General features: G+C 45.0%; 1 protein-coding gene across 1 annotated transcript in view; it reads left to right on the top strand.

The window, feature by feature from the left end:
- The first annotated feature begins 419 nt into the window (after positions 1 to 419).
- STARD13 (StAR related lipid transfer domain containing 13) overlaps positions 420 to 15,564 on the top strand; it is a 216,208-nt gene continuing 201,063 nt past the window's right edge. The window contains exon 1 of the mRNA XM_023531606.1: positions 420 to 760. Coding sequence (XP_023387374.1) covers positions 637 to 760 — 124 coding nt within the window. The 5' untranslated portion in view covers positions 420 to 636. The remainder of the gene's footprint in view (positions 761 to 15,564) is intronic.

Below are 15,564 nucleotides of genomic sequence, written 5' to 3'. Positions count from 1 at the left end.
CCGGATTCGAACTCCGCCCGCCCGGGTCGGGGAGGGGGGCACCTCCCAAGTGGGTCGCTGACTTCAGGTGACTTGACTTCAGAAAAACTATGAGGAGTTGTAGTGGCACTAGCTGTGACATAGTCTCCCATTTTTGTGATGGTGGCGGTTGCTGAGACTGGAAAACATGCAAAGTATTGAGACATGGGAATATGGCACAGCCCCTGATCTGAGTGGAACTGGAGACCCCGTAAGCGGGGCGTGGGGACCAGGCTGTCAGGTTTGGGCCAGGGAGGGAGTTGCGTTTGTGGGGTGGCGAGGGGGGGGAGTGAGGGAGGCCGAGCTCGCCGGGAAGGAGCGGGGCGCTGGACGGTCGGGGGAGGGGGAGGGCAGGGCGGGGAGGGGAGGGGAGCGGGGAGCGCCCGGCGCGCGGAGGGAAAGTGGGGACGGAGTGGCGGAGTGGACGGAGCGCAGAGACCAACCGCAGGGCGCTCGCGTGGCGACGCGGGACGGGGGACCCATGTCGCGCCGCCGGCGGGTCCCGGGACCCCAGGCGGAGCCCCGCGTCTGGCGTCTGGAGTCGCCGGGAGTCTGAGCTGCGGGCCACGAGGGAGTGGCGGCGGCGAGCCCGCTGGTCGTTATGAGGACGGACCTAAAATGACCAGCAAACGGAAACCTTTGCCAACGCAGCTGAGGCGGTCCATCAGCGAGCAGCTGCGGGACTCCACAGCCAGAGCCTGGGACCTGCTGTGGAGAAACGTGCGGGAGAGGCGGCTGGCAGGTCGGTGCCCGCGGGAGGCCGGGGCGGCGCGGGGCGCGTCGCGCACCCCGGCCCAGCGCCCCGCCGCCCGTTTGCGCCCCCGCACGCGGGGCTGGGCCGAGCAGGCTGCGCTCACGAGCTCCGCGGCCCCGGCCCAGCGCCCGCCCGCCCGCCGCGCGCCCCGCACACCGTGCGCGCCGCGGGGCGGTGGGCTCAGCCTTGCGCGCGCGCTGACAGCCGGGCCGGGCGCTCCGCGCGGGCTGGGAGCCGGAGGGGGGGCGGGGGGCTGACGCGGGCTGGGAGCGGGCCCGGGGTGGGGGGCTGGCGAGTTTCCCTCTGGGAGCCGCGTCGCTTGCGCGAGCCCCTGCACCGCCGCCGTCCACCTAGCCCATTGAATGAATGAGTGCCTAGCCCAAGTGGCCCTCCACGAGGACTGTCCCTCTCCCAGTTTCTCCTTTTCCACGCAGGACACGTCCGCTGCGTGTGTGGGAGGGAGAGTCAAGAGACGGCTAGGGAGCTTACCCCAAACTCTGGGAGACCAGACGTCAAGGATAGGATTTGGAGAAAGGCAGGTGGACAGTCGTTGGTGCGTGTGGACAGCCGCCCTGCTGTGGGTCAGGCTCTCCTCACTTTGGGGTTACAAAAGTGGGCCTCGCTTTTGGAATCGATCGCCCACGAATCAGAGGAAAAGAAGAGGCGATTGCCAGGAGCCAGGGGGTCCTTAAGGATCCTTGCTCGGGGCAGAACGCCGGCCCCTTCCCCAGCTCCTCTCCCAGAGTGCACACTGTGGCCTTACTTCTGCGCACGCTTCATGCGACCGGCTACATGTAGGGCGGCGAATGCATGGAGCGGTCCGAGCTTCTCAGGGCCCTGGCTGGGAGCTGGAAGTCTGGTTAGTCACCACATCGTGCCTGCCCCAATAAGGGAAAGTGGCCCTGCTCCACGGAAGAGTGTCTGGGCAGTGTGGGATTCAGGACCACTTTCCCCAAGTGTTAGTTAGACGTTTCAGGAATTGGGAGAAGCGCGGTGGGAAAGGCTGCCCACATCCAGTCTCTGGACCTTGTCGCCTCCTGTCTTTCCAGTGGTATCTGCTGAGTTGGCTCGTGGCCACAGGGGTGGAAGAGAGTTCTAGAGAAGAAGATGTGAGGCCCGGACAGCGGAAAGGATGGGGGAGGGGTGGGGCGTGAGAAGGGAGAGTTCACCTTCTCCTGGCTCCTCCCCTTTCCTTATTGTAGAACCGTAGAAGTATTTTGCTAGATGCTCCGCCCTCACCCCCCATGCAGCCCGGTCTCTCCCCTCACCCTGACAGCGACCGGCCGTAGATGCCTGGAGTCTGCACCTCCTTATCAACCTAACTGGTCAAATCGGAAGTAGGAGTTACAGATGATCCCAACCCTTACTGTAGTCAGCATGAAATGTTCAACCCGTATTTTCTCTCCGACACAGTGGCCCCATTTCGTAAGCATCCAAGAAATAAACAGATTTTCGGCCCGGACCCAGAAATAAGTGGTGATGACCCCGTAGTTTTGACTGTTGGATTTTTAAGACCTCTAAGTGCATTGCAGACTTCAATTCAAAACAAGAACTTTCCCTGTTATTGTGCTAAATTGTCTAATCTACATAATGGATGATGTTAGAGAAATTTTTGTGGTCTAGTAAACTTCTGTTGCTTCATCACTTCAGAATGCTTACTGCAACTGCCTCTTTCATAGCTTCTGTTAAGTTTGTTAGGTTTGTTAAATCAATGGATCTTCAGGAAACAAGAAGTGTTTCCAGGAGGGCCGCCAAGGCTGTGCTCGCTTTTTATAGAAGCTGAGGCCAAAGATGACTGCAGCCCTGTCTTTTTCAAAAAGAGGTCTGGGAAGGAAGAAAGTGTACGATAAAGACCTAAAACCATCCAGGTTGTCCAGGAAAGCCATTTATCCACGCGAATGTTAGACAGGGCTGTTTAGTTCAGGTAGTGGAGAGAAAAAGTTTTGTTTCTGTGAAATAAACCAGAGGTGGAGATTTTAAGATCATGAATGTATAGATGTTAAGGCTAAAAGTGGCTTCAGAATGCTAAGTTTAAGAGTTCTCCCAGTGCGATTATTTATTTTTTTTTTAAATGAGAAATGAGGATTTAAAGTGTTTAATCAGAATATTAATTTTTGCTTGCCCCTAATCTGCTTACCACTCTGCTAACAGCGGATGCCAGCAGGTTATTCAGCTGGGACCAAACAGTCCTTTTTGAGGCAGGCTTCAACTTCTGCTTCTCTGAGGGAGCTGGGATGCTTGCCACAAAACCAAGCCAACTCAGTGAAGGAGCTTTTAGATGCAAATTGATTTTCTTGCTAAGGTAGCTAAAATATGGAACTTTGGCCATGAGACATTGAAATACTTAAGTTATTAATGTTGGCATTGATTCCAGGTGAAAATGTTCTTCATTTGTAAAAGTGTTCTTTATATGGTTCAGTTCACAATATCAGAATAACTAACTATACGAGTGTACCCCCAGAAAGCTGTGCCCCACCAAGAGATGTTACGAGGCTATTGGCTAAAAGGAAACAATAAACAAACAAACAAACAAACTTTTTTTTTATCAGATAAAGGTTTTGTGCTGGGACTTTTTAAATGTCTCTGAAATTGTCTTCTCATTATCCTTAGTCAATAGAACAGAGTTCAAAGTGCTTTATAACAGACTTACGCTTGTTGTCTAGTGGATTCTGAAGCCATTTGATTATCTGTCTTGCCTTTTTACATTCCAAGGAAGGAACTCCTTATTCTAACTCAATCTTCTCTTCATGAAAGACTGTCTTATCAATGAAACAGAAAGACAAGAAGTAAGACTGTTTAAGCATATTGAAGCTTGTGGATTTCTGCGCTGTGGACCATAGTTAGGAAGGAGGAGATTATATGTAATTGAAAAAAGCCTTTCTTAACACATGTCACAATGACACAAATAATGAGACCGATGGAAGGATAAGAGCTGAATGATGCTTGAGTTGGTTAATTTCATTACACAATTAGAGAAGGGAGTTTAAAGAAGACCTGAAATTGAGAGCTCTTGGCTTTCCAGTTCTGTATAGTAGCCGCCAATTTTTCATCAGATTGTGGCATTTTTGCCAATGCGTACTTCTTAATTTCCCCAGACGCTAATCCTCGTAAGGGGCAGCAAGAGTTTTTCTCACCCGTCACCTCAATATTGATTATTGTAATAATGGTGGTAATTGTCGTTTATTCCCAAGATGGCCAAGTTACTTAGTGTTCAACACAGGATTCTAATTCGGTTTGTCAGAAGTCAGAGGCCATCTGTGCTCATTTTCTGTTACATCACACTGCCCCCTTCATAGGCCTTAGGGGGACACGTGGACCTCGAATCCTTTTTCTAAAGCTCTCTGTCACTTGCAATTAGTTTAAAAATAAAGAACAAAGTTAACTGAGTTAACTGCTCTTTTTCTAGAGTGACAAACAGAACCCTGGTACCTAAAATGGCTTGTCCCCTAGTCATCCTATTGGGCTGGGCAGTGTATAGGCTTACAGAGATTTGAAATGAACAGATAGCCATACATCTAGCTTGTTGGGGGCCTTGTGTAGTGTGCCCTGCCCATTGCCATTGCTACAAGAAGCCAGGGCCTTCAAGAATGAGATGCTGTCATAAAGTCTGAATGCAGGTTTCTTCAAGGTGGGTGAGTGACAGGTTCTTTTGGCTTCCCCGGATCCCTAATCAGCCACCACTGGTGATAATTCTTAGCTTTTATAGAATTATTAAATTTTCTAGGCAGAAGCATACCCTTTAGCTTTTGGTGTTTGTAAGTAGTCTGAACTATTATTCAAATGTTAAGGTCTGAGAAAATCCAAATGAGTTTTCTAAAGCTTTCTGCTCCTTTATTTTAAAGCCCTACTCTATTTTAATGGAAATGTAATCCATATGTTTGATTCTTTTATACCCCTATAACAATATTTAGGTAGCTTGTGAACTAATTGATGTCCAAGTCTTTTGATCTCTTTTACAGCCCCATTTTAAATAATTTCTCTTAGACACAGGAAGTTATATTCCTGCCAAGAATAAACTAACTTAAAACACTGAAAAGTTTGAGTTTCGTTAGAAATGCTAATTCCACCAAATTTTAGTGAGTTCTTGTCATGTTAAGACAGGTTCGTTCATCCTCAAAGTCAAGAGCAGCATCCTGTGATGTGATGTAAACATGAGATTGGGACTTTAATGCAGAGTGGGATCGAGAACAGAACATTGGCCATTAAAAAGTCCTCATTAAAATCTAAATGTGTTCCATGATATCGAAAAGTACAGGATGATACTGGCCGATCCTTTTCATGTATTTTATATCAGTATCCTTCCTTTTTTTTTTTTATCACTTTACTGTAAAGAACAGGTCATCCTACTCTGTCGGTTTGGTTTTTTTTAACGTCTCTTAAAAAGGGAGTACGTGTAGATGTGATTTATATTAACAATAACGAAAAAATCCAAGTCAAGTAAATATACAGTTAAAAATCCGAGGAGAGCCTATCACTTTCATCAGGGTCCTCAGCTTTAGCTGTTCACAGAATCATCTGAAGACTTTCAGAAATATCCACAGCCTGGCCGCCTCCCGGAGATTCTGGTTCAGTTCAGATGGGCCCGGGGATCAGTATTTTTTAAAGCTCTAAAGATGGTTCCAGTGGGCAGTCTGGGCTGAGAACCTCTGACTTACGTTAACTACATATGGTAACTTGCAGAAGTCTGTGTCTAGGACAACATCGTATTTTAAGCTCCTAAGAAAAGTTTTGTTTGAGTTCGGAATGAGCTCATCAATTTGTATGGACAGAAAAAACAAAAACAAAAACAAAAACCAGTAAGCCTTGAGAATAATGACAAAAGTCGGTACGAGTATGGAGGGAGATGTCAGCGGTGTGAGTAGGGTCAGGTTATTAAGATCAATCAGGTGGACCTTATTGCCAGGGCAAGAAGTTTGGGTTGGGTTCTGCGTGTGACAGGAATCAAAGGAATTTAAGCAGAGAAATGATGAGACCTGAATAAATTACTACTGGAGTGGTCCAGGTGAGAGAGAAACAGTGGAAGGGTCTAGGGTGATAGAGACAGAAGTGGAGAGAGAGAGAGACGGACTGGGAACATGTCTTGGAAATGGAGACAGCCATGCTGGCAGGTTGGTTGCTGGAGGTGAGGGAGAGGGATCGGGGATTCCTAGGTTTGTAGTGGCTCTGGGCTCAGATGGGGGCAACTGGTAGATTTGCATGTTGCAATCGCAAAAGAAACTTTTTTTTTTTTTTTTTTTGAGTAAGACACTTGAGAAGTGTGGAGTTCTTCTTTGGCCAAATTAGGCCAAATATGTCTATTAGACGTCTAAAAATAAAAGTCAAAGAGTTGTATGTACAAGTATAGTTTTAGGAGAAAGGTCAAAGCCAAGGACGTAGGTCTGGGAGTTGTCAGCATACAGTACTGCTCACAACACTGTCCCTAAATTCAGCATTCTCATAGCAGAACAACAGCAGTGCTATAGTGAATAATCTTCTGTGACAGATTTATTTATTTGGTCCTAGAACTGTAGAAAAAAATTTTTAAATCATAAAAAAACACATCTAACTAATAAAATATACCTTTTTAATTTAGAAATGATATCGCAAAGTAAAAATAAAAAATTTTAACAAACATCTAAAGGAAATGCTTCCCAAGGTAGATCCCATATGTGAAAAATTAAAATATAGGTAATTAAGTAAAAATGGTCTTAGCACGAATACTTCTGTGGTCACTATAACTTGTTGGCCCCACTTAAAAGGCAGCAAGAACTTTGTATGGAAAGGTGACTTCTCCAGCGTCATGATACTTAGGACTCGTCTAATCAAAGCTGAGCTTGTTAACAGCAGTTCCATATGTTGACTTTTCCAGTACTGCATTTGTTTACTGACTTTTATCAGTACGGTTTGTTTATAATGAAGTTAATTGAAGGGAAATTTCTCAGAGAAAAATAGATCACAGCGTCGTAAATTTTCGCGTAAGGGAAGTAACTTAAACTTGGCCTAACCTATCTGCAGTATGCTAGCTAACCCTTGGCAGTAACAATTTCCTCCTGGAATTAAAGCAAAGAAAGGACCATGTTCATTAATTGCTGGTCGTGATTCTGCCCCATTAGTTGACTGCAATTCCTTGAGAAGACCATTTGATACAATTTTTACGAGTCACCAATTGGATCATTTAGACATGGAGCACACGTCAGTGAAATTAATATATACTCCTCCTTCACGTGTTTTAGATCTTAGCATGAACAAAACAATTTATAAAGAAAAAAAATTGCTTAGAGACCTTGTAGTTTTCTGGGGGTTCATCCAACAGGGTATTTCTACTCTGCTGTTTTGCAAGTTTAGTGATATTGCAAAATGAAAACAAAAGTGTTTTGAAACTGTTACAACATTCCTGGGCTTTTTTCAGAATCCTTGAATGTTTAGTGGAGTTGAAGGACAAACATTTTTGTCACGTTTGTAGTTAGTCAATAAGTATTTATTGAGCCATGAAATAGCATCCTTGTCAAAGCATGTTAGGACTGTGCACAGGATATTAATTCAGTGCTGTGGTTTTATCCTGGCAAAAAAATTTTATTAAGCTGCTCAAATCATTTAACTCATCTATTTAACCAGAAATAGAGCAAGCTTTCAGAAATTGCAAAAAGACATTATAGAATGTGCCGTGACTACACAATATCATATTTGCAAATCTGCTGTGTCAAACATCTTACATTCTCAGGCAGAATATTTCCTCAGTAACATTTTTTTCCAAAATAAAAATTTCAGAATACTATGGTTCTGTTATTTGGTATAATAGAGAATATTTTATCTATATTTCATCATGGCATGCTCTGTTTGTTGAATACTTCTTTCTCCTTATGTAAGAAATTAATGAACAATAGAGAGAATGGTTCTGCAACTCCCAGAAATTAATATATTTACTAGCAATGACATTAACTTGGAAAATCTCATGTGCGTCTTATCCTCTTTCTAACTGGATAAAGTAGAAACATTTGCAGGTTTCTTGAAGGATCATCGAAAGTTTTTTCTAATGACAGTTAATATTTATCATTAGAATAATATCTGAAAAGTGCAAATATTTGAATTCTTGGAAGTATAAGGGTATAAGTTATTCAATCTGTTGCCTCATGGGGTGGTCCCAGTGACATCACAGAGATAGCAGGGTAGTGCGTCCCTCTATGGCCTGACATTGAGTTGCATTCATCACAGAACTCTCCGAAAACAATGACAGAATACACCTTCCTGAGCCAGAGGAGTTGTCCCCAGGGTCTTGTAAATAAATTGCATATTTATTTTAGTCCCAAGAAAAAACTTCATAAGCAATAGATACAAAAGAAGAACAATTGCTAGAGTGAAAATAAGCCAAGAAAAGCTTTTACATATTTCAACAAATGTCTTATAAGCTGTTTATTCTTTCCTGGAAAGGAAGAAGAGAAGCTTTGTACTGTTTGATTTCAAGCCCTTAAATCTAAATTAGAGCAATAATGACAAAAGAAAAAGTGTACCCTTAACCCTTTAGAGTAGCACTCTAATGGTCGAAAACGAATTGAAACCGTTTGAGATAGCATCACATGTATGAAATCACACCTGTGTAATGGTGATTAACATCCGTGAAATCAGTGTCCGTTCATTTGTGACATTGATATAAATCTTTGCCACATCTCTGGCTGCATTGCTAGGAGCACCCATGGCCCAAGAGAGTAAACGCACATTGTTTTACTTTTGTTTCATCTGAACCATGTGGAGGAGGGCGGGGTCGGTGGCGTTGGGGCATGACGGAAGATCACAGGCATGGCATCGTGATCTAGTGGTTCAGAGCAACTCCTAGCACCAAGACTACATGGGTGAGACTCTTATCTCCACCTTAAGCAGTGGGCCCTTGGGCAAGATAATTAATCTCAGTGTTCTTCAGTTTCCTCTTCTTTAAAAAGGATAATAAGCATGGACCTTATTTTACAGGGTTGTTATGAGGATTAAATGAGTTAATGTTATTAAAGCATTTGACATAATGTCTCGCCCCTAATAAACACTGGATAAAAGTTTATTTAAAATATAGATAGATGTACACGTAAGTGGAGAATTGAGCAGCAGAGACATATTTCCTGGAAAAGCGATGCTTTCGCCTCTCCTTAAAGCACCTGCTGACTTCAAACCTGGATTCATCTGCCTGTTTCCATGTCTTACGAATCTATCCTGGAGCCTGTGATCAGGGATCTCTGAGTGCTGGCAGTAGCTTCACTTCCTTGCCTCTGACTGGGATCAAAAATTCAAATACTACATATGTTGGTAGCACAGTTGGGAGCGTCTTGTGTAAATCCATTAGTGTTACAGCATGAATCATATACTAACGTTTTGTCTTTCTGGAAGATCATCGGTTATGGTTTGTTCATCAAAATCACCATCAGCCTTAGAGCTACACAGCCAAGAATGAATTCCCATGTCCTTGACCTAAATAGGATTTGATGGAGACCTAATTAAAAACGAGAGAAGTTGGACTAGATAATCCCGAAGGTCCCATTTATTAGCTTAACGACCAGTGGCTCCATAAAACCAGCCTATGCAGCTCAAGGCAACTAAATGTCCTAAGTCTTTTCGTTCCCTTTCTGTGTGGATTTTTAGGGTGTTCTCAGAGGGGAGAAGCCCAGAGTTACAGCCCAGGAGGCCTGCCATGTCGTTCCCCACGCAGCTCTGATCACCTAGCCTCCATCAACAGCAGCAACGTACAACTGTTGCTTCCTGTCATTGGAACTGCATCTGCCAGAGGTGGAGAAGGAACAGGGAAGGGCACAAGCCAGGAGTCCAGGGCCTGCAAACACCTGTAGAATCTCAGTGGTCCCGGCACCGCACTCAGGTGGGGCCCCATGCTCAGAAGGGTCTCGCACTTGGTTCGATGCTCTGTTGTTGCCATCTTCAAATTATTAATAATTGTCGAATGGCCACATTTTTATTTTGTAGTGGGTCTGGCAAATGACGTAGCTGAGCCCGAATTTGGGGAAACCCAGCCTCTTATAGAACCGTGCCTTTGTTTGTGAGTTCACCTTCATTGGTGAATTTGGTGTTATTTAAGTAGGATAAGTGACATACATAATCACAGGATACTGGATCTGGAAGTGACCGCAAAGCTCTGTGCCCTTGCCTTTAGGGAACGTGACCCCCTAAGAGAGAAAGAACGTGTTTTTTTATTATTATTATTATTGTTTATTGATTCTGATAGCGTCTTTATGAAATAAGGCAATAGCACCACCCGTCGTTTACAGAGTTATGATTATATTTTAGTCATTACACATGTTGAAGCAAATATTTTATTTAGTTTTTTTAAAGTACTGCGGTGCTTCGGGTACAATAGGACATTGGGACAAATTACAACTCTTGGTATGCTAGATTTGAAGATCCAAGTCCTGCTTGGATAACTTAAACTGCTTCTTAATTAAAAATGTGTTTACAATACCCATAATAGATTAATTCATTAAACCACTGCTATTAAAATCATTAAGGCTATTTCCTGTGTAGGTTTCACCTAGGGCTACTTACTCAGAAGAGGAAATTGGGAGAGGTGGTAATAAAGCCTATCATTTATCACCAGGGATTTCTGGCACATTTCTGCCAATATCTTATTTTGTCGTCATGTCCATCTGTCTGTGTGAACACGGAAGCTGACTAGAGTCTAGTCTCAGAAAGCCGCATTGGCTAAATCCTCCTTTACAACAGAAGCTATACGTAGACATCCCTCTCTGATGATGTAAAAAGAAAAAAAGATGTTTTTCCTTTGTTTGGAAGTTAAGTTCATTATTGAACGCAAAGTATTTCTGGGCAATTGAATAAAGAGAGTGCATGTATTTTCATTTGCTCTGAAGCTGCTTCAAACAAGAATGTATTTGAGTAGTTCTGAATAATAATGCAAATAAGTAGGCAGATTCTGGCCCCCGGCAGCCAGCCGTGGGCCATGTTGGAAGAAAGGAGACCTGCCTGACAGCATTGTCCTGGCACCAAAGTGGGCACAGGCGGTGGCCCACGAAGACAAGCAAGTGACAGTGCTTGCCCGTTCTGTGTGTGTAGCACAGTCGTGGGAATTCAGAAACTCAGGCTCTAGGTGTCACTCGGGATACGGTCTCCCGTGTCAATGCTCGGACATAATGGTTTCCTCGTGCGTATTTGCCCTTGGGCCATAATCTCCTCGATGAGAGGCGAAGGTCTCTTTCACGGTGGACGGTCGATGCCGTCGCCCTGGCATAGGTGTTGAGAAACCGAAGGGTGGCACTGAATGCTTGCTGAGGGAACAAATGGATAATAATTATAACGTCAGCCGCCGCCCTGCAAGGGACCCTGCTGTGTGTGTGCCTGGCGTTGGCTGAGGATTTGATGCATTTTCTCGGTTTATGCTCGGGCTTCGAGACAGGAGACAGGTCCTACCATGGTCACTGTGGCACACCCAGCGGCTTGCCGCGATTTAGAATAAGCCTTCCTCTCAGGGCCCACGAATTAGAAAACAATTGGAAAATGATTCCTCCCCTAAGAAGAGCAGCCCCGTGGACATGCGGCCAGGTGCGCGTGTCTGGGTTGAATGTTAGCATCCACGGACCCCCACGGCGCACTGGGCCTCCTATTGTCCCCACTTTATTATGAGGACGCTGAGGCCGACAGGGCAAGTAACTTGTTTAAGGCCCATAACTGCTGCTTGTAGCTGTGTGGATTGTGGGAGTGACTTGTAAGATTTGCGAGATCCTGATGACTCCAGAACTCGCACCGGAAGCCCAATCTAGTGCTTAGCTGTTCACGGTGTCGTAGTGACGACACGGAACCGTTTTCAGAGCTTGCTCCAGTGTCACCTCAAGAGATGGGAGCTGACTGTGGCTTTCTGGCATCCCAGGGTCCCCATGATCATAACGACGGTGATTAATGATGATCCTGAATATTTGTGTAACACTTTACAGTTAAGTGTTTTTCCATGAAGGCCGTATAACAGTGGTTTAAAATCAGTAGGTTCTCACAAAAGTCCTTTGAGGTAGGCAGTGGAGGGGCGTTAGTAAGATGATGAGGATGAGAACAAAGACGTGACTGCCCAAGGCCAGGGTGGGCTGAGGGCGGTTTGAATCCAGGCTGCCACCCCAGGGCTCGCCCTGCCAGCGGCACCTGCGTGCTGTCCTGTGTGAGCTCTGCTCTGTCGCGTCAGCTGCTGTCACCAAACCCGCTGCTCCCAAACCTGACGGAGCGTCAGAACCATGGGAGAAGCTTTTTGAAACACAGCCTCCATCTGTGTGAGTGTGTGTGTGTGTGCGTGTGTGTGTGTGTGTGTGTGTGTGGCAGGGTAAGGTGTGTGCATTTTTAACAAGCCTCCCAGGTGACCTTCGTTGTTGGTTTGCAGCCTGCCTGGCACTGTCCTCTCACCAGTGACTGCTGGAAATGCTTTTAAACTCTCGTGGTGACTTCAGGCTCCATGCCTATGCCACGCAATGTCTGATACCTTTATCTCCCGTCTGCCTACCTAGATCCCACCCACTGACAAGGACCGGCTTAAGTTTTTCGCGATTTGTTGCCAGCGCCATTATGGTTATTCCCATCCCCGCCTCCCCCTGACCTCCCCCTTCAGTATGTGAGTGCCCCTTGGGGGCTGGAGGGCGGCAGAACAGTGGGGGCCTGCTGTGTGTCAAGCCCCTGAGTCAGTGCTTTTCCACCTGTCGTCTGTGAACCATCACAGCGAGACAGCGAGGTAATGATTATCATCCCTGTTTTAAAGATGGGGTAAGTGAAGATACTTACTTGGCCGAGGCCAGCACGCCTAGTAAAGTGCAGAGGCTCATCTGGCTTCAAGCTTCTGCCTTTCTGCTCAGTCTGCTGAGTGTTTCAGTCTGGATCTTATCTTACCAGCAAGATTTCCTTGATATAGAATAGAGAAACTTTGTCTTACATTATAAAAAATCAGCCTTTACCACCTACTGTATAATCCACACGGTGAAATCACCTAGTTTTTGAAGAAATAAAAAAAACAAATGCCTCTCCTTTTCGGAATCATTTCCTAGCAAGCTTCAAAAAGGTGAATGATATTGATGGAGACGTGACATTTATTTATTCGAGCTCTTCAATATCACAAGGAAATCCTGGGCAACATTCTATCCTCTTCTTTCTTTTAACTAAAACAAACAAACAGACAAACAAAAAACCATGAAATGTTGGAGCTCATGAAATCCTTATGGTTTCTCTTTTTCGAGCCATCCAATTTACAAGAGTTGATTGAACCTCGCAGAGATTTAATTAACCTGTTCCAGGTCACATATCTCATTAGTGATAAATTCAAGATGAGAGTCCAACTCCATGTCACACTGACTTTTGGGATGACAGGTGAATTAATTCTTGGCCGCCCATTCATAAGCAAAATGCCCATATCTGAAATCAGTCTGGGGTCCAAACTTCTGGAGGGAAGAACGGTACCTTACCTTCGAGAACAAAGGCAGTCCCACAAGATTTGTTCGTAAGTATTTGTTGGTGGCCTGAGGCACTGTCTCGGTGACCAAAGGAATCCTATTGCTCCCTCCTAAATGCTGAGTGCTCTGGTGGCCCCCAAACACTGCCTGCTCTACTGTGATCCCACCCCTAGGAGTCTGGCACACTGGTCCGCTTTGTGGAGTTGAGTGAGATAACCTTCCCTGACCTCCAGCCTCCTTCCAGGGTGCACTTGGAAATTTTCGTTTCATAGCTAAGAAACCTAACCCTATTGTATTGCGTGTTAGGTCGGGTGGGGAAAATGGAGAAAGCATAGTTGTCATTTAAATATTGATTTTTCAACTGTTTAACATAGAAATGTTCCCTTTTAACCATTTTTTAAAATTACGGTACTAAAAAAAAAAATGAGGTTTTTTTTTGTTTTTTTTTTACTCCAATTTCTCATTTTCTTAACTTGCTCGACAAATATTTATTAAGCACCTCCTGTGCCAAACACTGTCCCGGCTACTGGTGATCTGGTGGTGAACAGACACAATCAACACCCTCGTTGGACTTCCATTTGAGTAGGGGAGAGAGAGAATAATAAACAAATACGCAATAGGTCCGTGTTCTAAATAACGCATTATAAAGAACGACACGCAATGGGAAGAAACTAGAAGTTGAAAGGGAGTGCTATTTTGGGTCTGATGGCCAGAGAAGGTCTCTCGGGGTGGCGGGGGTGTGGGGGCGGCGGTGGCATTGGAGCAGAGACCTTCAGAGATCTGGGGGGAAGAGGGAGGAGCAGAATGTGGTCGCTTCTGGAGCGGGAGCACTCCGCTGCGTTTGAGGAGAGGCAAGCGTGTTGGAGGGGCCTGGAGTGCCCTGACTGGGCAGGAGAGTAGGGGCAGGTAGTCAGGTCCTCTGTGGCCTTATGGCCTGGGAAGGAGTCCCAGTATCATCTTGGGTATTATTGGCTGTGAATTATCTGGCGTATGATGTAAAAGTTGGAAAGAAGAGACAATAGAGCTAAGAGTGGAAGCGGAAAGACTTTGGGGAGGCTTCCCGGAAGTATCAAATTTAGTTCATGTGTCAGTTATTAAAAAAAATATATATTTAATTGCTAGTCCCATGAGGGCCAATGCTTAATTAAGAGGAGGGAGAGAATGACCTCTGGCCTTCAGTTTTTTATGCAAATGGGAGGAATTAGCTAGATTCATTCATCTGTTCAGAAACTTTCATTTAGCATCCCAGATGCTGTGCTATGCCATGCACTGGGGCTGAAAAAGATGAAAAGACACTAAGTCTCACCCTCCAGGACTTATGCAAAGGGCAGTAGTAGAAGAACGCGCAGGACGCAGAGGCACAGCGGAGGATGAGCAGAGGATGGCATGCTGAACTTCGCCTGGCTCTGCGGAGCGGATGCCCCCTGAGCTGGGCCTTAAGGAGAAAACTTAAAGAACAAGCACTTGCGAAGAAACGGAGAGCGTGAAGCAGCATGAGTGGTTACTCTACACTCCTGGACTTCAAGTCAAGAAGGAGAGCAGACGAGGAAAATGCTGGAGTGGCGGGCAGAGACCGGATGATGAACTCGTGGGTCTCCCCCACGACTTCCGGTGCTATCTCAATCTGTAAATGCTTTTCTAACTCTCTAGGACTTGATGATTACGTGAATCTATTTTCCTTTACCCACTAATGTTTGGTATAAACATCACAAGCCCCTGTTTATTTTTATATCCATCTTTTTTTTAAGTTCCCTGGTTCTCCAACTTTAAAGAATAACCATGAAAGCCTCTTTTCTCGCATAGACGTTGCAAGTCTCCTGTGGCTTTTAAAGATGACTTTCGTTAAATTAGCAGAACCTACAGGAGCTCTTGTGAATTTCCTGCTTCCAGGCTTGCTTCTGGAGTCTTCTTCACACCAAATATAGGTGCGGTTGCTTGGATTTGCCAATTTAAAGTTAAAGCGAGTGTCTGGTCTGGTGTGGCATGTTATGGAGAGTCGGAGGTCTGTAATTTCCACAGTGAAACGAATAAGACTTCTTGATCAATTTTTTTTCAGAGGGTTTTTGGGCCATAGTTACTTAAAAAGGATACCCTTGAAAAGAGGTCCCATATGGATCTGGATTTACTCATTCATAAGCATTTATTGGTGACCTCCTTTACTCGAGATTGCCTACCAGGTACTGGAGACACAAAAATAAATGATAAAATCCTTTCTTTGAAAGAACTCACAACTATTAATTCTTCTTATAATTCTTAGAAGAAATCTTAGAATTCTCTGACTGTCGTCTACGCACAGAATGGTCAATGGTTAAAGGTTTTATAGAATTTCATTAAAAATAGTTGACCCGTGATTATGCATCAACTCAGCCTCCTATGGAAAGCTGGATTTCT

This window comes from Pteropus vampyrus, unplaced genomic scaffold (assembly GCF_000151845.1).
Source record: "Pteropus vampyrus isolate Shadow unplaced genomic scaffold, Pvam_2.0 Scaffold71, whole genome shotgun sequence".
Classification (NCBI taxonomy): Eukaryota; Metazoa; Chordata; class Mammalia; order Chiroptera; family Pteropodidae; genus Pteropus; species Pteropus vampyrus.
This window is presented reverse-complemented; position numbering and strand designations above follow the sequence as displayed.